At 39.0% G+C, this 23,011-nt stretch overlaps 1 protein-coding gene across 5 annotated transcripts in view; it reads left to right on the forward strand.

The window, feature by feature from the left end:
• The window catches only part of TLN2 (talin 2), a 142,393-nt gene extending 119,569 nt beyond the window's left edge, over positions 1-22,824 (forward strand). For all 5 annotated transcript variants that reach the window (XM_057368620.1, XM_057368619.1, XM_057368622.1 and 2 more), the window contains 8 exons: positions 891-998; positions 4,211-4,316; positions 6,262-6,386; positions 13,360-13,485; positions 15,222-15,284; positions 15,377-15,559; positions 17,706-17,831; positions 18,925-22,824. In XM_057368620.1, coding sequence (XP_057224603.1) covers positions 891-998; positions 4,211-4,316; positions 6,262-6,386; positions 13,360-13,485; positions 15,222-15,284; positions 15,377-15,559; positions 17,706-17,831; positions 18,925-19,053 — 966 coding nt within the window. In that variant the 3' untranslated portion in view covers positions 19,054-22,824. The remainder of the gene's footprint in view (positions 1-890; positions 999-4,210; positions 4,317-6,261; positions 6,387-13,359; positions 13,486-15,221; positions 15,285-15,376; positions 15,560-17,705; positions 17,832-18,924) is intronic.
• Positions 22,825-23,011: the final 187 nt, after the last annotated feature.

Raw genomic sequence — 23,011 nt, forward strand, 5'->3', positions numbered from 1 at the left:
ACAGATGCTTTCTCTAATTCTCTGTATTACAGTAATATTTAAGTGCAGAMGAGACAATGTATGCATAAGAAACACTGGGGGGGGGGCCCTTTGCTCTATTTGAAAATTTAAAAAAAAAACCTGTTGTGGCTATTTGGTGTTTCGGCAGCTGGTTTGCAGTATGCTGAAGCTTTGGAATGCCATGTCCCTTCCCCTCACCCCGGGTGCTGGCGGGATGAGCAGGGAAGGGAGTGGCTCCAGCGGGCGGTTCCGCGCTCTGCTCAGCCCGAGCCTCCTGCAGAGGGAGCGCGGAGCCCGGCTCGGGCTGTGCGGAGTGCAGGARGGGCCGAAATGAGAGAGCCGGGAGATAATCCCCCATCCCAGCCGGGGATAAGARGCTGCAGCAGTGCAAGGAGCTGTTCTCTGAGAGAAAATGCTATATGTTTTGGGAACTTTCACGTATCAACAAGTGGTATTTCTGCTCCATKAAGAAGTTCCCTACTTTATTGTAGAAAGTACCAGACTTGAAGAGTCTGCAGCTTTTACTCTTTATTAAAAATAAAATGGTTGAATTAGTCAGGCTTATGTCAGATGCATGACATTACAGTTAATGGAAATCCTTACAAAGACCTGACACTGCTGCAGCTTCCCTCTGTATTTAGACAGACGGTTCCAGCACTGCTGTGGCTGTGTTAAATCCCAATGTCAAGCTAATGCCATTAATGAGCCTTTACAAAACTGCAGCTCTCCTGCTCTCCCAGCACTGTTTGCTTACAACAGGAATGGCTGGCACTCAAGCTCAAATGTCATTTGCACACCTGAAAAATCTCTTCCCTTCTATTTCCCCCATCTCTATGTGTTGCTCTCTTGTGGGAGCTGTTTTGGGTATTAAAGTTGTTTTGCCTTTTCAGCAAGCATCATATCACCCAGATGTGAGTGAAGAAATTCGGGAGAGAGCCCTGCGCTTTGGAACAGAATGTACCCTGGGATACTTGGAACTCCTGGAGCATGTTCTCCTGGTAAGGAGTCATCTGCATGTATAGACTGGGCTGCTTCCAAGGAGGGTAATCTCTGCCCTCTTTCTGAAGTGACTGCTAGTGACACATTTTTATCAGTTTGTCACAAGGATATGAACAGTTTTGGTATTAGGAAGAGCAAGCTAAAGGAAACTCAGTACTTCAGCTCAAACTGTGAGACAAAAGGAATATTTAAATGGAGCTACATTCTGGATCAGATCTGGAGGCAATACAGATCTGAACCTAAAATCAGTCCCTGACAWAGATATGGAAATTAAGACGCTTCAGTATTCTTTTAAGCCCACAATAAACTCTAGACATATTAGGCACAGGCCTGTCCCCCAGACTGAAGAGGTTACATCATCTTTATGAAGGCACTGTTACATGCCTCTTGCAGCCACWCCTACTCAAAGCCATCCCAGAATCCCCAGCCAGCACCAAGAATTCTCCAACATCAGACATGACCCCCCCCAAAGCTCTGCATAAAACTTGTGCACTGAAATCCMAACTCATGAATCCTACTGTCAGTTGATTTTTCTTGACCATACCTAATTATCACAATATATTTTAATTATCCCACAATGTTTGTTCTTCCGTTGCTTTTGTAGGAAGCAATAAAATGTGTTTGAACTAAAAATTATGAAATATTGAAATTGCTGGAGATTTAAATCAGTAATCAGCTTCATGGATGACCAGCGATTTCTTTTAGGTGACTCTCAGCTGACATACTGAAGTCTCTGAAAGTGAAATTTGCAGCCACTAACTGCAGATTAGCAAACCCAAATCAGTTTTGCTGCTGAGAACAGAGCATGTGTAATTATTTGCATCAACTCGCTGAAATGTATATGTAACATAAAAGTGCAGTCACAGTTGTGCTTGCCACTAGCAGGGAAGATAGTTCAAGAAAGTTGGAACTTGCTAATGAAATTCTTAGAGCTGTATTGCAGTAAGTGATTTACCATTAGATGTCTGATCCATTTTTAGTTTAGAAGTACTCTGGGGAATTTTTCAGATTTGACCCCTAGAACTCTCTCAGTACGTGTTTCAAACTAARTGCCAGAACAGACAAAGACTTGATTCAATTTTTGCTCATTTTATTTCCCTCTCTCTGCTTAAGCGAAGAGGCTTAATTAACCTAAGAAGGCCTCTTCCTTCAATAAAATGCAACATGCCTTTCTTACCTCAAGCCTCTTTGTGTTCAGGACCCTAAAGCCATGAGCAAGTTGTCCCCTCGCACCAGCCCCTGCCCCTTCCCCAGTGTTTGCTGCCTTAGAAAACTCTGGTGGTTTCGAACCTCTAGGTCTGCAATCTCATTTTATTTATAACCTCCAGCAATGCAGATCATGTGGGATTAGAAATCTCTAATTAGTCCATCTGGCACCCTGTGATACAATTGTCAGTAAGTTCAGTTATACCCTCAGTGGTCAGGCTAGGGATGCTTGCATGGGTTCCTCTACACASGGGTATCCAACAGTCATATTTCTTTGAAAATTATACTTTTTAGATGCAATAGTTGTCAGATGAAATATCTAAAATTTCTTAAGCCAGTATATTAACTTGTGCAGAGGTTGCCTTGGGCAAGTGGTACAAAACTGACTTGCAGGCTCAAAGGAACATTCTATTAATCACCTAGCTGGGGGCAGGGCCAGGAACACGCTAATTCTAGCTGTAGRGCATGCACATCTTTGTAAAACTCCTTGTAAGTCGTACTAGTGAGGTTTAAGACTGACCTGTCCTGCATATCCRTATGCTCCATGCTGGTCAGCGTTGACCCATGCTGAGTTGAGGGCARGTCTGGAGCTTTGGTTGTTGTCCATGACTCTGCAGGAATGAGACTCTGCTGAGAGTTCTAAACTGGCTTTAAAACAATGCAGTTCTTTTAGCAGCCTAGTTGTAAAATTTGTTCATTTTTTTTCAATTCCAGCATTGTCAGCGATATCACATATAGTATGAGTGTCACAGTTACTGGAGTAAAAAAATCACATTCTTTGTTATAGTCCTGACTACATCTGTGTATTTTTTTGACATTTTTGCTTGTATTTGGAAGATGACCCTTGAGATGCTCAGTGCTCAGTTTGTGCCGCAATAAGAATTTATGCAGTGTATAAGTTTTGGTTGTAACTGTATTGTTAGATTTTGTTAGTGTTACAGGTTGTTTGGCCATTGACAATTCATGTATTTGTGATTACTGTGGAAACTTTCTGACTAAGGATCACCAGTCCACATATACATTGACATGGCAGTTCCAGAGAGAGAATTCCTTATGTGACAGAGTTCTCACCAAGAAAAGTTAGGAAAATAACTTGGTTTTATTTATCCTGTCAAAGTAAATGGGTTGTTACGCATTTGACTGCAATATGAAAACACTCTAGMAAAAAAATACAGTCTGTTTTCAATGTGCACCTAGAGAGGCTTGTGGGGGCGTTTTTGAAAACATTAAGAAAACGCACAACTGGATGTGACTTTAAAGACCCAACCTTTTGTTCTGCTCTTAAAGCTTTATCTCTATCTGTGTGACTCTATCTGTCACTCTTCTCTCAGAAATTTACACAAATTTCCAGAACTTACCGTTTTTGTTTACAATACAGTCATTAAAATGCAGATGTTCCTGTTCAGGGGAGGAATTAAACTTCACTTTTTGAGTGTCTTACTGTTTTTCAYTTGAAGAAGCACAGTTTAATAATTCATACAAATTCAGTTCAGAGATGTTTATGTTTTCCTTTGGCATTTCCATTGTGTTCACCATTGCTGATTATTTCCARAACACACAACTGGCACTTCCAGAGGTCTGTAATTCCATCTCTTAGAAACAGGAATGAACCAATCTATCAATTTTTGAAAATCACCATCTCTCCAAGCACGTGGAAATTCTGAGCCTGATGCATAATGAGTGTAGTACCTGAGAATGGAGTGCTAAAGCTGCATATTCCTCCCAGACACTCACATGTGTGCCTCTATTTTGGTTGCTTCTGCCCTAGGTTTAGGATTGAGAACTTCCAGCAGTGTTTCAGTTCCTGTAGCAGTGCAAGGCAGTGCCACTTGCTCATGCATCCAACGTGGCAGTGAAAGTCTCTGTCCCTAGTGCTTCACTGACAGTTCCAGTTCTCTCACTGAGCTCTCAGACAATTGCTATACAAAATAAATCTTTCCCTAGAGTGCTGTGGGAATCTTCCAGCATTCTGGAATGCTTACTAATGCACATTCTCTTTCTCTAGATTCTTCAGAAAGCAACTCCAGAGCTAAAGCATCAGCTGGCCTCTTTCTCCAAGCGGGTTGCAAGTGCTGTCACAGAGCTCATCCAATCAGCAGAAGCAATGAAGGGTGAGTTGGGAATTTGGGATACGGGTGTGGTGTTCCTCATGGGGTGGTGTTCCTCATGGGGTGGCTCCCAGCTACCCAGTGTGGTGTGCTTGTTATTGCAGAGATGATGATCTGACAGTCTGTGAAATAAACACTGCAGGGTCTCCTCAGTTATTTCCTGCTATTATCAGTACATCATCTTTGGAAATGAATCTGAACTATAAAGAATTTTCATATATGGGAACCATTATTTCTTTCCCTCCTTCCCTCCATATCTGTCAATATAATTACTCTTTTCCATAGAACAGTGATCATCTACATTATTATGCTATTTCCCTGTTTAAGTAGCTTTATTGAATTCATCAGCTTTTTCTACATTCTTTTTATATTTCAAAATTTTGTTTTCTGCTTGCTAACAAGACAAGTCAGTATCAGATTTTTTTTCTGCTCCCTAAGTGCTTTAAAAAAAGCTTTTTATTCTCATCTTTACAGACATTATTAATTTCTGGCAATTTTTGCATTTTAATCATATTCTTTAAAATAAACTGATTTTATTTCTTTTTTTTACTTGCTTCCTTTAGAGGATGTTTTTATTCACTTTAGAAGCTTTTTTGTGGGAAGGTAAAATGGTTTTTAACCATTTAAAATTTTCTTTCCTGATTTTTATTTCTCRGTAAACGATAAAATTGTCTCCTAACAAATTTAACATGTAAATGTTTTAGCTTTTGTGAAATGCCTTTTTTGAAGAGTAACTGCTACATTTTACAAATTTGGGTTTGACTGTGTGGGTATTGACTAAATAAAAGACTTGCTGCCTTCTTTTTTTCCCCCTGTTTATCTTATCTTTACCAGYATTAGGGTTTAATATAGAATGTATTTGTTCTGTACAGCATTTGAGCTGAGAAATGGTTTTAGACCATGCCCTTAGAGGTTATGAACTTCTTTTGGCTGTTTCATTGTTTCCCTCAATTCAGAATATGGATGCCTTTTGAGTCTTGTAATTTAGAAAATGCCGTTAGGAAATCAAAAATTATAATGCACTGACAGCTTCCAAAAATCTAAAACCACTCCCAGCCAAGTATTCATTTTGTGGATCTACAAAATTTCTTTGAGGAAAGAGAAATGCCAAAAAGTCAACAACAAAAAAAAGTAGACTTTTGGATGAGATGCAGAAACTGCTTTGGCTTTTTGTACATCGTTGTTAGACACACACTGCCTAAAGTGTGCTTCCTCTGTCAGTGCTAACTTCATCCCCGAGCACTGCCCCAAAATGGACTGCCAGATGTGCTGGGGCTGACTCCAGGTGTGCTGGGTGACTCCAGGTGTGCTGGGGTGACTCCAGGTGTGCTGGGGGTGACTCCAGATGTGCTGGGGGTGACTCCAGGTGTGCTGGGGGTGACCCCAGGTGTGCTGGGGGTGACTCCAGGTGTGCTGGGGTGACTCCACGTGTGCTGGGGGTGACTCCAGATGTGCTGGGGGTGACTCCAGGTGTGCTGGGGGTGACTCCAGGTGTGCTGGGGGTGACTCCAGGTGTGCTGGGGTGACTCCAGATGTGCTGGGGGTGACCCCAGGTGTGCTGGGGGTGACTGTGTTCTCTTTAGCCCTTTCTCTGTGCCATTCTGTTGGACTCCTCAATGCACCCTATGGCTTGGTCAAGTTAGGAACCATCTTAGTAGACCTGATAAACACAAGTTGAGTGATAGCTGTTTTGTTCTCAATATGGAAGGTATTTCTTTTTGAAGCTTCTTTGCTTACACAATTATTAAATGAGTTACTTTCATTAAAGAATAATCCTGCTTAATACTTTTTTGCCTGCTTTATGTTTTCATACTATTATGGCACTAAAAATGAGCTTTCTGTGTGTACATTCTGTATTGGTCACTTGAGGTGTGGCTGCAGTTCCCCCTGTTTGAGTGGCAGCTCACAGTGACACTGAAGTTATTGTCTCTGTCTCCATTAATTTCAGGGACAGAGTGGGTGGATCCGGAAGACCCAACAGTCATTGCAGAGACAGAGCTCTTAGGGGCTGCAGCATCAATTGAGGCTGCAGCAAAGAAGTTAGAGCAGCTGAAACCAAGAGCCAAGCCCAAGGTGAGTGTCCATCCCCACTGTTTGTTTGAGGTTAACAAAGCAGAGGGTGCACATTGCCCATAGTTTGGTGTGTATTTGCTACTGTCCATGATGGTGGGATAAACAATCAAACCTTGCATGAGTCTCAGTGCCATGAGGCACTGCTCTGGATGGCACTTACCCCAAGGGCAGAGGGTGAAAAGAYGCTTTTCAGGGAGTGAGTCAAGCACCAGCCATGAGCAAGCAAAGGAAGAGAAACCAAATGTTAGAAATGTTTGTAAGAGTTATGGCATCATTACTGTTGATTGTTTACATTTCTGTTTCCAAACCTATTTTACTGGTGTGTAGTCATGCTCACTTGCTTTCCTTTAAAGACCCTTTGTTCTCATCTGAATTTGTGTAGTGTAGCAGGAGAAAGCAGCAGCAACACAGAAGGGATTCAAGAAAATGTTAAAGACCTGAAGGATGTTCTTAGACTAAGCMTGGCAAAAAATGCTGGTTTTAAAGAGTAGCTGCTTGAGTATAAAATCAGATGCATATGATCATTTCTATGTAATTTTCCTGAAGGAAATTAAGTATTATTCATTACATCAAGTAGTGTTGCATGGTGCCAGATCATTTCAAGTGTGTCTCTGAATATATTATAAAATTAAGCCAGTTATTTTCATGTGCAGTACAGARGGAATATGTGAAACTGATGCATCCCAGAGAATTGCTACCTTTTGCCAGGGGTTTAGTAACAGCCAGGTTTTAATAGAAATTACTATGTGGCATCTCTTTAAAATGAAAATTGTTTTGGCTGTGTAAGACTTCAGGAAAGGACTGTGTATCTATTTTCTGTTTATGCTGCTGTGGAGGTACAAAACTGTTTYCAAAGTAAATCTGTCTAGAAAGCAGGGCCCCAAGCACATTCAGTGTTGGATGATTGTATTGGTGCAGGGTAGCATTTTATTATTAAGGAGCATCAGATGAAATAGCTCTTGGAAGCTTCAGCCTTTGAGGACTTCCCACCCCCCATTCCCTTCTTAGTGATAGGAATAAATTAGTTCATGAAAAAGAAATGCTCTTTGCATTTTTAACAAGTACATCCATTTTCTTTATAAAGAAAAATGGTTCTTTATAATGAGATTCTGCCGAGCAGAGGACACAGGCGGAGTCTGAGGAGTGGAAAAGTCCTCCATCACCTTTTCTATACAATCACTGCACAATAGCACATGTGTGTTGCCTGGTAACCATGGAGCAGTTTCCTTCCAACATCTAAGCCACTCCAGGGTCATTTTAATTTCCCAGTGAATACAGCTCACACACCTGCCCATCATTTAACATGCTAATTTGAGTATCCACTCTGCTTGGTCTGTCGTTTTCTGAAACTAAAATTCATATCCAACTGCTTGTTTGATTTGGGATTTCAGCGGTCTTTGTATCCTTTTCAGATGTTTAGACTCTTTCACAATATGGATTATAATCCACGTCAAAAGTTACTAGGAAGATCACAGAATGGCTCAAATAGCCCTTTTTCTGCTGAAGACTTGTAGCTTGTATTCTCCCAGAGTAGGATTTCCTGTGAAGAGGCTCTGTCTTTCTGGTGCCCTTCTTTGACTACATACAGAATGTTGTAGTAGGAATACTCAGACTACSTGAGGAGATTCATTCAGGTGCTTTGCCTTGTGTTCGGTCTATGAAATGCAGGAATAGGAGTTATTTTCTGCAATGGAACAGACTATCTAGACAAAATCCTGCTTTGGTTAACAGCATTCGTCCTCAAATGAACTTGCAGAGAACACCTTCATTGTTAATTTTAGAATATCTACCTGCAGGAAATCCATCATCTTCATCATTACTAGTTGGTGGCTGATGATCTGGTTTTTGGTCAAGTTTTTTTTTTTTATTGGTGCAGCAAGTGGGAGTCATTTGATCTAAGCTTGAAATTTTCATCTTTGTGTTCCAGTTTGTCTTTTACCTCTAAAGAAACCCCCAGTATCTGAAGGTAGGGTTTCTTCTCATTTGTTCCACTATCAATTTTTTTTAACTTTAATTTTTTTTTAATTTCTTTTTTCTTCCTTGTTTCCTCTTCCTATTTTTGTACTTATCATACCCTCCTTGATGTCATAGACTGACAGCAACAGCATGAGACATCTTCATTTTATACTACTGGGAATCATCCCAGCAAACAATTTCTAGTGGGACACAGTCCTGCCAACTGCTGCCCATGTTTCATTGTACGATGCTTATTTTGTTTGCTTTAAATCCTGGTTGTGTGGCTGCAGGTGAATGTGCTCTCAAAATACTTTGTGCACCTAGTCCACAGCCCTACTGACTCCCTGTTAATATCTGTCTGTGTTCTGAGCTCGTATCTTGGAAGAACTTTGAGGACTCTCCTGAGCAGAGGTTGTTGCTACTGTCCRTAGCACAAAACCCGTTCAGTATTCTCTCCTTGCAGTGTTCAAGGTGGGAAATGATCTGAGAAGCAATGAGATCTTTATGGTTTATTAAGCAGGGTTTGGCCGTCACGTTTCCTTTAAGTAGTAATAGTTACTTTTCCTGTGTGTGGACTCTTATTGTTTTCAGTTCTCCATTTGGAGAGTCAGGTGTTTCGCAATGTAGACACGTATTCCTTCTCTTATGCAAATATGATACTGCCTGTAAATAACAACCCCCCAAACTAGTAATTTTAGAAGAAGAAAAATATTTTGTCTAATACAAACTACATGCTAATTCTGAACAAAAAAAAMCACTTTTGAGGAAAAAGGTATGGTAGATGAGGTCCAACAGGAGAGAGCATTGCTGTCCCTACCCTGTTCTGTCTGTCCTTCAAGCTTCTGTGCAGGCCCTTCCCTCCAAACACGGGTGTCTTTAGTAGTCAGAGTTCCCTGCTGGTAGCTTTCAGCAGTGGGGCCTTTTTTTTTTGAACCCAAGATGAATCAAACCTGGATGCCTTTTTCTGCAGGACTCTGTGTGATATGTTTGATATATTAGGTTGTTWTTTAATCCAACTATATATCAAACATATTTCTACAGTGTCCTGCCCTGTCTCCGGGGGTTTTAACATAGTAGAAGGCAATATGAAGGAGTACAGTCACTCACAAGCAGGTTAGAAGACTTCCTGCAGATTCCTAATCTAAAATGCATACATGGAGGGCTCCTTTRTCAGTAGAGTTGCTCTTGGGGAGACTTTTAAGTGGTGCAGGGCTCTTTGTGACAGTGAGCAGCAGCTCAGGGCCAAGAACTGACTTTCATTGTAATGGTTATCGTGTTTTCCATGGCTCAGTGTAGTAACTTACTCATATTGGTTTGTTAGTTATGAAAGAGAAGATGAGAGATGCTTGAAAATAAAATGGTTTGTCTTTTGTAATTTTTGCTACTGTTTTGCAATAAGATTGGGGGCTAATTTGTTTTCCTATTAACCCTGGCTTCATTTATGCTACCCCTAATAATGGAGATACTGTAGAAAAATGGTTAAAATACATTACAAAAGCATCTTTTTTGTTTTGTTTTCTATGGCAYAATCAATATTTTTAGGATATTCCATTCTACAGACTTTGTAGTGAGCCTAATGTTTGTTCTGGTGACTTCATTTTCCAGTCCATTTATACCTGTACATAGTAAATAACAGCATTTACTTTAAACTTGAGGAAAATGAGATGCTGATCTTCATGGGGGCTGCTTCAGGAAGGAGAGGCTATTCACTTCTGTCAGAGATCTGTTTTTTTAAATAAACCTGCTCTAAAATCTCACAAGGAGATATTTTCTGCCATGTACAACATCATTGCTCTCAGCTTTATTCATGAAGGCTGTGAACTGACACATGTAAACAGGGTGCTGTTTGTAAGTGTGAGCTTAAAYAGTTCAGGAGACACTCTTTTAATAATGCAAATGGTGGAATAATCACTTTTCTTGTGCTGCTCCCTGGTCTTACAGCTCAGGAATGCTTTTGGGAGAGCACAGGCAGGAAACACACCCACAGTGCTGGCTGAGCATTGAGCTGCCTCCCCGTGGAGGAACCAGCTCTTAGATCTGTGTCACACCTGAGAATGCTGAAGGGAAAACCACAGGGAAGGACTAGAAAAGAAGGATTTGTTAGAAAAGATGAAAAGCAGGCATTCAACAGTTTGAATGCTGTGTAAGGCTGCTACAAAAATAAAYTCTTCACAGAAGGGATCAGCTGTCAGAAGATTTTTTTTTTCCAAAAGTTTAAGTTGAGACATCAGGGAATCTATGACTTAAAAGTTTGAGAAACTTGAGGTATGGCTTGTTTCCCCAAGCCCCCATATTTCAATATAATTGGAAAGAAACTGATTTGGTACCCAGGGGAGAAAAAATCTGTTACCAGATGGGATACTAAGGTTTAGCTGTCTGTTTTCCTGCTGAGCTTCACCTGCTGCTCCATGGTAGAAGTTAATCCAGTCATTGTGGCATTCTTGATAGTGCACGCTTGGATTTCTTGGCATTCTCTTTGAAAAGTAGTAATTTTTGCTTAGGACTTGTGTGCAATATTTAGTCAACTCACTACCCTGAACTGAGTTCAAGAACTGCTTTTGTTCAGCATCTTTTTGGTGTCCGTTTTTTTCACAAATTGGATTCCATCAGGGTGCATACAGCTGTCCAATAGATCAGACTATGGCCATGAGCATTTTATTAAACTTCAACAGAGATTGACACCTCCTTTGTAATAAATAAGTAGATAYTGAAGTTCTCACTCGCTTAAGTTTGAATTCCTGACAATGCTGACATATAAAGAGTAATGCACGTAAYATATTTTATGTTGGAAATGAAAATTTTAAAACTTGATAGCAAGAGGTCTAGGACAAAACTAGAAGGGCAGTAAGAGTCTTTTAAAAGCACAGTAATAGTCTGTTAAATTTATTGTCATTCAGTGGTACTTTCATTGATATTTCAGTTTCAGTCTAGTCAAATCAAAGTCAATGCATCTGTTTTAGTAAGGACAATAATTCTGATTGAGACTCTGCTGGATTCTGTTTAATCCCTCTGGCAATGAAATAAGAGTTTCATAAATAAGACTTGAGGCCTGTAGACRGCTGATGTGATTGCACTCAGGTATAATAATGGTCATGATGTTCCACTGCAAGCACTGCCAAAACTTCATGTGGAACATGACTTGCTCACTTTCCAAAGCAATTTCTTCTATTACAAAGACATATACTTTAGTTGATGGGATAGCCCAATAGCAAGGCAAGACAAATATTTTTCCATGGATTAGGTGGCTTTTCCTAAAAAAACCCAAAAACTTTCAAGTGCCAAACATCTTTACCTACACCTTAGTTTTTATTTCAGATTATTCAGTTTKTCTGGTGTCTGTGGATGCTATTATTTCATCTCTTGGACTTTAGTTATGTGACAGCTATGTGAAGTGCTGTAAGACTGAGCACTGCTTGATGGGCCATTTTGTAATTACTCATTATCTTATTATTTCATAACTGACTACTGTTTCATCAAACTATAGTAACAGAGAGCTAAACCTGACTTAAATTTAGATGGGTGCGCTTAGACTTGCAAATGAAGGGCCCAATTTTCCAACTCACTGCCTGTTGTTTCTGAAGTTGTGTTRATGCCTAAAACAAGGCTTTCCTGAAACAGAGGTCGGACCAAGTTAAGAGAATAAAAGCAGACAAATTTAATACAGGCCTACYGATACATTGAGGGCAGACAAAGCCTCCTCATGAGGCTGCACCCAAAATGCACCTCGAGTCACRAGACCYWCACCTTTTATAAGTTCTGTCTTATTAATATATTGGGCCCCCCCCATATTGTCCAATGACAYCTTCAGGTGATGATGTCAATCTCCCCAAGCTGCTCCCCCCATTTCTCCATTGTTTACRTATTTTGGGGTCCTGAGCAGTAAGGTGTCCTTGAGTGTYGAGCCTGGAGAGGAATTGTTTTGTCTAAAATGGGAGAACAGGAGCGTTAGTGCTGTACACTAGAGAAGTACAAGAATACAGATACATGAAAATAGAGAAGCTAAAAATCCTAAGGCRTCAGTGTGATACGAGAATGCTGTGGCTGCCAAAGGTAGAATAAATTCTTGTTTGATAAGCCTCATMTGTCACAAGGTAGAATGTCCTGATATTGTAGCCACTAGCCCTACTCATCATACTGCCTTGGATTCTGGTCAGCTTGTGATCAGATCACAAACAAAGTACATTCTGTTGGATTATTTTACATAAAAAACTATCAGAATACACAGTCCAGGCCCGATTCTGTATAAAATAACAATAACTGTTCATCTCTCTGTTTCGTTAACTGTTCAGAAGCTGGTAAACTTGCTTATATGGACTTACTAGAAAGCCAGGAAAGTTGTTTTTATAGAACAATAAATTTGCATTTTAAATAGTAAGAAACCACATTAGGAACAGCTGATTTTGATCTACTTGTTGCAAGACATGCTTGGATGACTGAAGTGTTCTARACAGACCTTTGGAACTTCTTATCTCCAAGATCACTAAACTGGACTGCTGCACAAAGCTGTTTTCTGTGCAATGACAGCTCTTACCAAAAGCTGTTAAATCTATGCTCTTGCTTGGTATTTACTTTACATTCCTTAGTACAGGTGAAAGAGACAACACACATTTATCMTTACTCTTTTTCAATGCCTTAAGTCTTTAAGTATTTAGAAAATGCTTTCCCGAGTTTAGCAATACTGGAAGCCACTATTATGGCACTACAAAGATAATCTTGATAGGAAAAACAAGAATTTCTTTTGAGACCTGCGTTTTTCTGAAGTTTAGAGTGGAGATAATGCATTAGAAAGTTGATGGGATTCTCTAAGTATCTTTTGTGCTACTCTGTTTGGATAAGCAGCCATAAGGGCAAGCTAATATTTAATTTATGTTGACTCCCAGCTTTAGTCCACAGAAAACTCCTTTGCAGAAAATGATGCTGTATGTCTTACTGAATTTAGTGRTGTGTTCCAAAATCTTCTTGTCTTTGTATAACTGCTTTCAGGTGAATGTGTAAYATTGTCTTTTCTTGGTTATAGCAAGCAGATGAGACTCTGGATTTTGAAGAACAGATCCTGGAAGCAGCTAAATCCATTGCAGCTGCTACCAGTGCCCTTGTGAAGTCAGCTTCAGCAGCCCAGAGGGAACTGGTGGCTCAGGGAAAGGTGGGTAAACAGGACACATAGCAACAATAACATAATTGAATTTTGTCCCCTGACTGTACTCTGTTAAAAACAGTAGGAAAGAAGCTTGGGAAGAACTAATGAAAATGAAAATTCATCATTGCTCATCACAATACATAGCCCAGATTTCACCCATGGCCCTGATTTTAAAAATCCCACAGTTATGTTTATTTAAACCTCACAAGTGTAATCAAGTGTTTGGCTTTTCAAATKATTCAGTTGTGGGGAGTTTTACTGTGTGGGTTTTTTGCAGATGAAGATCTGTGCTCCCAGCTAGTAATGCACAGTCCCACACAACAGTTTGGGGATCCAAACCCARCTGTAAAAATGTACAATTCTACTCTGGACCAGAATAGCAAAAGGCCTCAGTAACTGCACTCAATGTCTTGTGATTCAATGGGRGCATAGGCCTGCATGTAAATTCAGTACACTAAAATGGGTGTGCTTGTAGTTATTGTTGGGACCAATGGAAAGAGTGTTTAGAACCTATGACATCCTTTTGGTATGGTCAGAATTGAGGGTTTGTAAATAATTTAGTATTTCACTATTTTGGATGAAAACCACTATTTTTCACAGTTAGTATACCTTGAAACTTAAAATCTAAACATCAACCAGATATGTTGACTGTGAGAACAATTTATTATAGCACCATCGTTGTTGTGTAATTATGATTTCCATTTTCATCTGATTCTTAACTGGCAGCAGGCTGTATCGTGGATCCCACAATCAGGCTATGCTGTCTACTTCAGCCAAGATTTTGGGAAGCTTGTGATTTTGGTTCTAGCAGGAGCACAGAGCACTTCATCTGTGGTCTACTTAAAATATGTTTTCAGGGGATAATGAGGCAATAAAACCTTGAAACCTAAATAGTTCAGGGACCTAGTGGGTTTTTTTTGTTACATAAAAGTTTGATTTTTTTTTCAGTTACATAAGTGTCAGCATAGCTGTGAGAGAACATATCTTCTGTTTGTGTTGATCCTACACATCATGATTTTATTTAGTTCCTTGGAATTCTCATTATGCAGCAATCCCTGTTTCCATTTCTTTGAAAACACAGGTTTCTGCCCCATGTTTACATTTCACATCTTCCAGCCCAGACCCAGGCAGCTGGGCGTGTGTCTGGCWACCACCTGTAGAGTTTAGTTTCATTGCTTTCATCTAACATGGGAAGAAAACTGGCTTCCAATTGTTKCTGGTTCTGCTGGTGCCATGAACACTTCAGTGGAAAATTCATGCAGAAAAGTGGGCTGCTCTCCTCAAGTGCCATTATTAGGCATGAAGGCACTTAGRGGGCTTTCCTGTGAAGCTTCCTGATCTGTACCTTCCCACAGTGCCCGAATCAGAAGAGATGAAAGAATAATGTAAATTCAAATGTATTATGGAGACAGAAGTAAGTTATTTTAAAGCCTGGGAGATTAGGAACTGCTGTTCCAACCACCAGTACTCTGGTAATTACTGGTTATTCTGGTAATTCCTTCTGTGTGTTCCAAGAATGGGTCAGTTGAAGCAGTACACTTCCTGACAGGCAGATGTGTGCTGGAAGCACAGTTACTCTGAAAACTAACTTCCAGCTGGATTTTCTGCTCCTGAATGTGCTGGGCATAGTCACAGGTACAGGTATTTCCTTTTTTTTTAATGGATTACTGGTGGTCTAATTCTGAGAAAAAGCAATTTTATTTTCTGTTTTCTTGTAAGCCATYTCTGAATTGTTTTTTCAGGTTGGAGCAATCCCTGCAAATGCAGCTGATGATGGACAGTGGTCTCAGGGACTTATTTCCGCTGTGAGTAACTACTTCTCTTGAGAAAACTGGCACCTTCTTTGAAGAAATAACATCCTGTGGGAATACACAGTGACTTTTTTATTGCCTTCTAGGCCCGAATGGTGGCAGCTGCAACCAGCAATCTCTGTGAAGCAGCAAAYGCCTCAGTTCAAGGCCACGCTAGTGAGGAGAAACTCATCTCATCTGCCAAACAAGTTGCAGCTTCTACAGCACARTTACTTGTGGCTTGCAAAGTCAAGGCTGATCATGACTCTGAAGCYATGAGGAGGCTACAGGTACTTGTGTTTGTTATTACTGAAAACCCATGGTAGTGCTATGTCAATACTRTTTTGGCACTCCAGGATTATGCATGTGTAAAACAAAGTATTTCTCTAAGTGCTAGCCTGGATTGTGGTTAGTCTTCCTTTGTAGGAGTTAAGAGATAGCAGATGTAGATGGAGCATTTCTAAAATGGAGAATCATTATTAGACAAAAATAAGAAGAGCACCTAATGCAACATCTCAAGTCTGATTGAGCTTCTTTGCATGAAACTGGTTCCCTTCTACTTTACACATCTATTTCATGCTGAGCTTCTCTGAACTGTTGCTGAGTTAGTACTGTGTTTTGAGAAGTAAAATCTAACGTCTCCAGGAGTTTTATTTGAGGATAGTAATTTAATGACTACAGGCTTCTCTGACATCATGCCCTGAAGGCTTAGCCTGGAATATAAGAACTAATTCATCTGCTTTTTTTATGACATCTTTGGTAAATAGTGAAGTTTCTCCTTTTTCTTGTACTTGAACAGATGTTTCTAATGGACACTCAGTGCAGCAGTTCAGATATGGACAGACAGAATCAAGTCCAACAGACATACATATTACTAAATATCTGTCTGAGCATGAGCAACTGATGTCACCTTTTTTTAAAGCAGAAAAGCAACTGATGTCATTTCTTTTAAAGCAGAAAAGTTATTTAAGTATTTAGGAGGAAAAAAAAAATGTACGTGAGAAAAATGTGTTTGTGTCTATAGAAAACGATGGTATGTCATAGAAGTCATAGAGCTGAGATGGGTTGAGTGCTTTATTGAGGATTCATGTAGATTGACATTACCAAAGGGGTGTAGGGAGGTGTCAGGAACTGGAAGATGGTTCTGTTCATCATGAAACTTGCACTGYACTATCCAAGTGCCAGGATGGGTCTGAAGGAATTTTAAATGMAGAAGAAACAATAGAAACAGAAAGAAAATCAAGTACTATAGACTTTTCTCAGCTCTGGCAGGAAATTCAGGGTTCTCAGTCAYTGTGGGCAAATTTTATTAAATAGAYATCAAATGTGAGAAATTGGAAGGGAATGTGAAAAGGAAACAAGGCTAGGCATGGATTAAAATTGAACTTTGCCATTTTACCAAGCTTCATTTTAATGAAAGGTGAAAGGAAGAGCAGCTTGCACTTGGAAATCATGTCCTTTATCATAGCAAAAACATTGAGTTGATGTCTGCTAAATATTTTTACTGGTGGACTTGCCAAAACTACTGAGACTTTGCAGCTGGCTTTGCCCCCAGCAGACATTCACATAGCTTTAAACAGTAGGTTGTGTTCAGGACTTTGAGTGTCTTGGTTTTCTCCTTCATACCCCAACTGAACTGCATTTCCCATGAATGTAAATTTRGAATGCACTGTTACAGAATCTTCCAAAACTTAATGAAACATTTGGAAATGTTTCCATTTTGTCTGGATGAGTTCCAGACTGAGCAGAGCAAATTTCAAATAGTTTGTTCTTGGGCCATTTCAGTGAGGAAGAGTTGAAAGGGAGATGCAGCTGGAAATATGGGATAAGAGTGGAGGAAGGTGGAGGGCAGGTTCAGAGCTGAYCCATGTGGCTTCCCTTCCTAGTGTCAGTGTCTCCATATGTGGGAGCAGGCTGTCTTGGCCTGCTGGCAATATCCAGTTCAGACAACAAAAGATGTATTACGAATGTTTGACTGTTTCTCTTTAAAAATCTGAGAAATTTTAGGAAATGAAAGTTTAAATGTGAAATAATCATGGCTATGTAAGTTGCTATGTTGCCCTGAAAAAAAGTCCATTGGTTAAAAAACTTAATTGTTTTATATCTTTTTACACTAGCTTTTAGTTTCTGTTCTTCTTTCTCAAAAAAGGTTTGATCAGCATAATATAACTTGCAATTTCATTCACTGCTTTACTTCAAACCAGGGGGGAAAAAAATCTCATTTGTGACTTCTCCAGCTTTCAACTTCTTAAATAAAGGAATTTTGTTCATCTCTTTACCACAGATTTTCAAGGATTAATTGGCTTTTCATGGGGGGAAAAGAAACCCCATACCTTTCTTGTGTAGTCAAGCAATGATGTTTTAGTTTTGATGTTCAGACAAATCCATGTTAGTTATGCATTGCCCTTATTAATAAGTTTCTTGTCTTTCTCAAAGGCTGCAGGAAATGCTGTCAAGCGTGCATCAGACAATCTTGTCAGGGCAGCCCAAAAAGCAGCGTTTGGAAAAGCAGAGGACGACGATGTTGTGGTCAAAACAAAGTTTGTGGGTGGCATTGCTCAGGTGGGTACAATCACTCCAGAAATAAAGCAGGGAAATACCATCACAGAAATAAGCARTGTTACAATGTCCACCTGCTGCATTGCAGGCTGGATAAACCTGTTCAGAAAGCCATGATCAATTATTTGATGCTTCAGTGCCAGGTAACCACTGACATCAGAGCACAGTGATGTGCTGCATGKTGTCTGCACTTCTCCACTGAGCATTTGCTGTAATAGCAGTTACCATTGTCCAGTAGCTTTTATTTTTGTTCTGATTAAATGAATCTTTKAGGTTAATTAATTACCTTTTCAGATATTATATTTATTAATTGTTAGTTGTTAACTATTAACAAATAATTATTAGTTGATATTTCAGATATTATAATTATCTTTTCAGAATTCTCTTATGTACTTTAAATGTTCCCAAATCTTAATGAAACAATAGTTTTGCATACATTTTAGCAAAGAAATAGAGAGAGAGAGATCAAAACAATGATGTTTTGTTACTGTGGCCATAATAATTTTTGGGAAATAATAACAATATTTAAAAGTAGCTTTCAAGGCTTTGAGGTACCAACTTCTTATAGTCCTTATAATGAATGAGGTACATCATATATTGCACTCACTACTTAAAAGATACTGGCTTTGATTATTTCTGCATGTCTGTACTACTGTCTTTTTTTACATCTGAGGTACAGGAAAATAGTGTGGATACCTGCAGTAAGGAATGCTCAGTTTTACTGTCACTCAAACATTATCTTAAGACATGGTGCTTATTCTACATGTTCTAAACCCCCACCCTGCTGAATGTTGGGKGAATGCAGCACTGTAAAATTCATCATGGATGCATGGTAAAACTATGGTGGTAGATTCTTTTTCTCTTTTTTTTTTTTAAGTTGTCTTTAAGAAACAAGTGGGGACACAATACTTTTCTTGATGGCCTAGTCCTGGGATCAGGAAAAATTTGAGATTTTTCTTCCTGATTAAGTCAYTGAAATTTTGGGCTACTCTGGAGAATACTCAAGGGCCAGCTGTGACTGTGGTGTCATAGAGAAAGAAATCTTATTTTACAGACAGTATTCCTTGYAATCATGATTCATACTTCTGTTTTCTAGATCATTGCAGCCCAAGAAGAAATGCTGAAGAAGGAGAGAGAGCTGGAAGAGGCAAGGAAAAAACTGGCTCAGATCCGCCAACAGCAATACAAATTTCTACCCACAGAGCTGAGAGAAGATGAGGGTTAACCTGCTGAGATTTTTCTTCCTTGTTTTTGTTTTGTTTTSTTTTTTTCTCTTTTATTTTTTTCTTTGAAAGAAATAAGCTAAAGGGGGACAGCACATTGAGAACTGCTCTGACAGCATACTGGTATGCCAAGCACTTAGCTAAATAAATTGCCTGTCATAGCTTTGGATGAGCAGAGGGYGATAAACACTTGTTCTTTCCCATCTGCTCAGCTGAGGTGCATGATGATCAAATAATGGTACAGTGTTAGGTTCATCATTCCTGTTCCTCCCTTGACTTATATCTCAGGAGAGAATGTTTCACTTTTTACTAAAGATACTAAGTCAGTATTATTGTCACTTTCTTGATGCTTGAGGTATTTATCATTCCTTGACTTGTTCTAAAACATTGATAATATAAGTAGGAAAAGAGTCAAGAAATCTTTCATATGATAAATATCACATGAGCTGGTGGTTCTCCCCCAAGTACCCTTGTAAAAAGAAGACCAAGATGGAGAAGGATGTATGGCTGAGTGGAGAAACATGGATGAGTGTGGGTTTGAAGAAGAAGCCTGTCCTCTTTCAGTGTTATATAGCTGGTTCAACCCCAAAACTGGAGGATTTGTCTCTGCAGCTGTTTGCACTACTAGTATTACTCCTTACCTGATACCAACAAGCTTCTGCTTGTACAGTATTTAGGTTTACAAAATGTGGCAATAGCCATTCTTTAAAGAGCTCAAAAAACAAAGACATGGAAACCTTGTCACTGCCTCAATAATAGCAGGTTCATGAAAGAAAATGCTGTTTCAATTATATACCTCTAATGTGTGACTACTTTTACAGTATTATACACACATACACATGCTCTAACATTGGACTGAATAGTTTGTGTTTTGTTTTATAATTGAAATTATCTGGTTCGTACTGTGGTATTTCTGTTAGAATGTATCTCAGCTTAAAAAGGGAAATGCCCAGTACAACAAAAGACTATCACAACTCTTGTTATTGTTTTAATAATTGCATTTATAATTATTATGTTTTTGAAACCTGTGGGAATTGTAGGAGAATAGAATAAGTGATTTACAAGTAGATTTACAATTTTTCCTGTAATATATTTTTAAAAAATTTGGACTCTAGAGAGTTTGTTTTCATAGTTGCTATTGATGAAAACATATTCAYCAAGGAATTGCAGAGAAGGAATAGCAGCAATCTATCGGCAATCTTTGGCTTCAGCTGCAGAAAGGTACAGTATCTCAGTATCTCTGTTGTGACCTAAACAATAGCAATTTGGGTAGAGTAACACATTTTACTTCATCAAAGAGAGAACACAAATCACAGCAACTTTAACTAGAGAAAGTTAAATTATTTGACTAACTACAGAAACACCTTCTCTCCTAACAGTAGTTTCCAACATGTTTAAGAAGGCTTGAGTTGGAGACAATAATGGCAAGTCTGTTTAGGCCAAAGGATGTTGCCCCTCCAGTCCTTCTGGAGGCCGTGCTGTCCTTAGACCCTGCCAGGTACATTCAGCTGAGCCCATTGTGTTCCGTGTGTACCCACCTAGGTGTCATTGCTGCAGAAAATACTTGTCTTGTAGACTCCCCAGTAACCCCCTAGTGGTAGGTTCATCAGTTTAGATAGTGCTAACTCCTCATTTAAGTTACCTGCATGAGATAGAATTATCAGGAATTTTGTCACACTAGTACTAAATATATAGCAAAAAAATTGCTAGAGATTTAATAAATATTGAAGTGTACAAATATTTTTATTGTCTCTTCTCTGATACTGATGTATTTCAGACTCAGTTAAGTTGCTGGAGAATCCACAATCATGAGAGGAAAAAACTGATATATCCCAAATGGAATCTCTGGCATTGACAGATGTGCTGTGATGTGTAGGCTTGTGTGCCAATACAAACCTTGTGCTATCAGAGGTGTGCAATTCCAAGTTCTTTGATTTGCCACTTCAACACAATCCATTTTGTTTATTTAATTCAACTCACTGTGAACAGTGTCACAGTCTGGAATGCTACACCAGGAAAAAGGCTCCCTGTCAGTTTTTAGGCAGAAGGCTAAACTGGTATTTATTGCTATAAGACCTGAATAAAGACTGCTCTAGTAATGGGGGTTTGCTGCTGCTGTTGGTAGGTTCAACTCCTTTGCAGCTTATGCCTTTCTTTTGTCTTACCTGGAGAGCTTCACTTTCCAATCTCTTTGTTGGAAAGATCTGCAAGATAGATTTGTTACTGCTCCCCTTTCAATCTACGTTTAACTATTATTTGATCTCGTTAAAGCATGAAGAAAGATGATGCTGTCTTTAGCACCATGCCACTGTTTTATTGTGGGTATAATATTGATGTAATATACTTTGGTCAGGATGGTATTTGCTAGTTTGATATAAGCCAAAAAAACCTGGTCAGATGCCACTGTGTATGGAAATTATATAGCTTGAAAACTTTATCAGTATGTAGAAGGTAAGAGCATGTTCAAWTTGTGCTCCAGAGAAAAATTTTTGGGAGGTTCCATTTTAGCACGGCTGTTTTGAGACTTCTGTTTCTGATTTAGTGCCCCCTCTTACRTGAGAGAAAATATTTTCTCCTTAGCTGTGTGCTCCATAGAGGAGCCACAGTCAGATGAATAGCTGAGCTGAACAACTGAAGTATTTTTTTACTGAGAATTTTGCTCTTCATTTGTGAACCATTAAGAGAATATAAGGTCATCTAAAGTGTTTCTATTTCAGTTTTTTCTTGCTGTTATAATTTGCAGTATCGCTGAAGTCCATGTGTGAATGTCTGTGGAATTTGGAACTAGTCCATGCATTTCTTTGATGTGGGGACTTGCAGCAGGAAGTGACAAGTTGGAGTAAGGGGTAGATGCTAATTAATAAGAAGGACAGATGTTTACTTCGTTCTGTTAACCTGTGAAATGATAAATGAGCTCTGTTGTATCTCACCCTTCTTCATGTGGAATTCACTCTAAGAACTGTATGCAAATTAAAAACAAAATGCCTCAAAATTCTTTGTGTTCAAATAGTCTAATGTCATTTCTCCAACTATTYAGAAAATAATYTGAACATTTTATCATTTGTCTAAAYTTTTAYACCTCAGAAGCCTCAAAAGTTAGAAAAGTTTTGAAACAAAAATTGAGTTCCAGACTTTCTTCATCTGTCCCTTTCCCTTTGATTTTCTGCATTTTCATGACTTAATTCCTAATGAAGGGAGCAGTATGTAAATCTAGAAACCTCCTCAACCTAAATATGTTTAGATCATGAGTGCATTTTTGTTTTTCATCAGTCCAAACTGATAAGATATTCAGCCCAGGACTATGGCATTTATCATCCCTACGTATTTTTAAACATCTTGGGTTTTGGGTGTTTTTTCCTTTGGGAGTGGGCTTGGTTCAGGGGCAGGTAACTTATAACCATAAAAGTTTTCTCTTTATGTAATTACATCATGGTTAGCAAACAGAGTTATCTGCCCATAATTGTCATGATTTCTGAAACCTGCTTTTCCATGTTCACATTATTTACATCAAACACATTGTGGTTGATCATGTTAATGGAACAGCATGTTTCTGTGGCACAAAGTTTATGATGCCAAATGCAAATCTGTTTAGTCACGTGAGTTACAACTCTGTTAACAAATTGCTGTCATTTACCAACCTATAAATAAGTGCCATTTTGTCACTTAAAAAAAACCCTAAAAATAAAAAAGCAGTATAAACCTCTGTTTTTTCTCAAATTAGTGCACTTTGTTGAAGTGGAAGAACCTTCTGTTCAAGATAGTTTCGAAATTTTCTGCTGGAGTTTCTAGGGGTTTAAACTCTCACTTTAAAGTCTTCCCTTCCTTTTAAAGTTTTAACCTCAAGAGAGGCACAATGGAGTCTGTAGTCATGCTGCCACAGCATTATGGCCACAAAAGTAAGATATTTTAATTTGGTCTTCACCAATAAGCTCCTTGAACAAATTCTTTCCTTTTCTTTTT

The sequence above is a fragment of the Malurus melanocephalus genome, unplaced genomic scaffold, assembly GCF_030028575.1.
Source record: "Malurus melanocephalus ecotype Western Australia unplaced genomic scaffold, MMel_1.1 scaffold_96, whole genome shotgun sequence".
Taxonomy (NCBI): Eukaryota; Metazoa; Chordata; class Aves; order Passeriformes; family Maluridae; genus Malurus; species Malurus melanocephalus.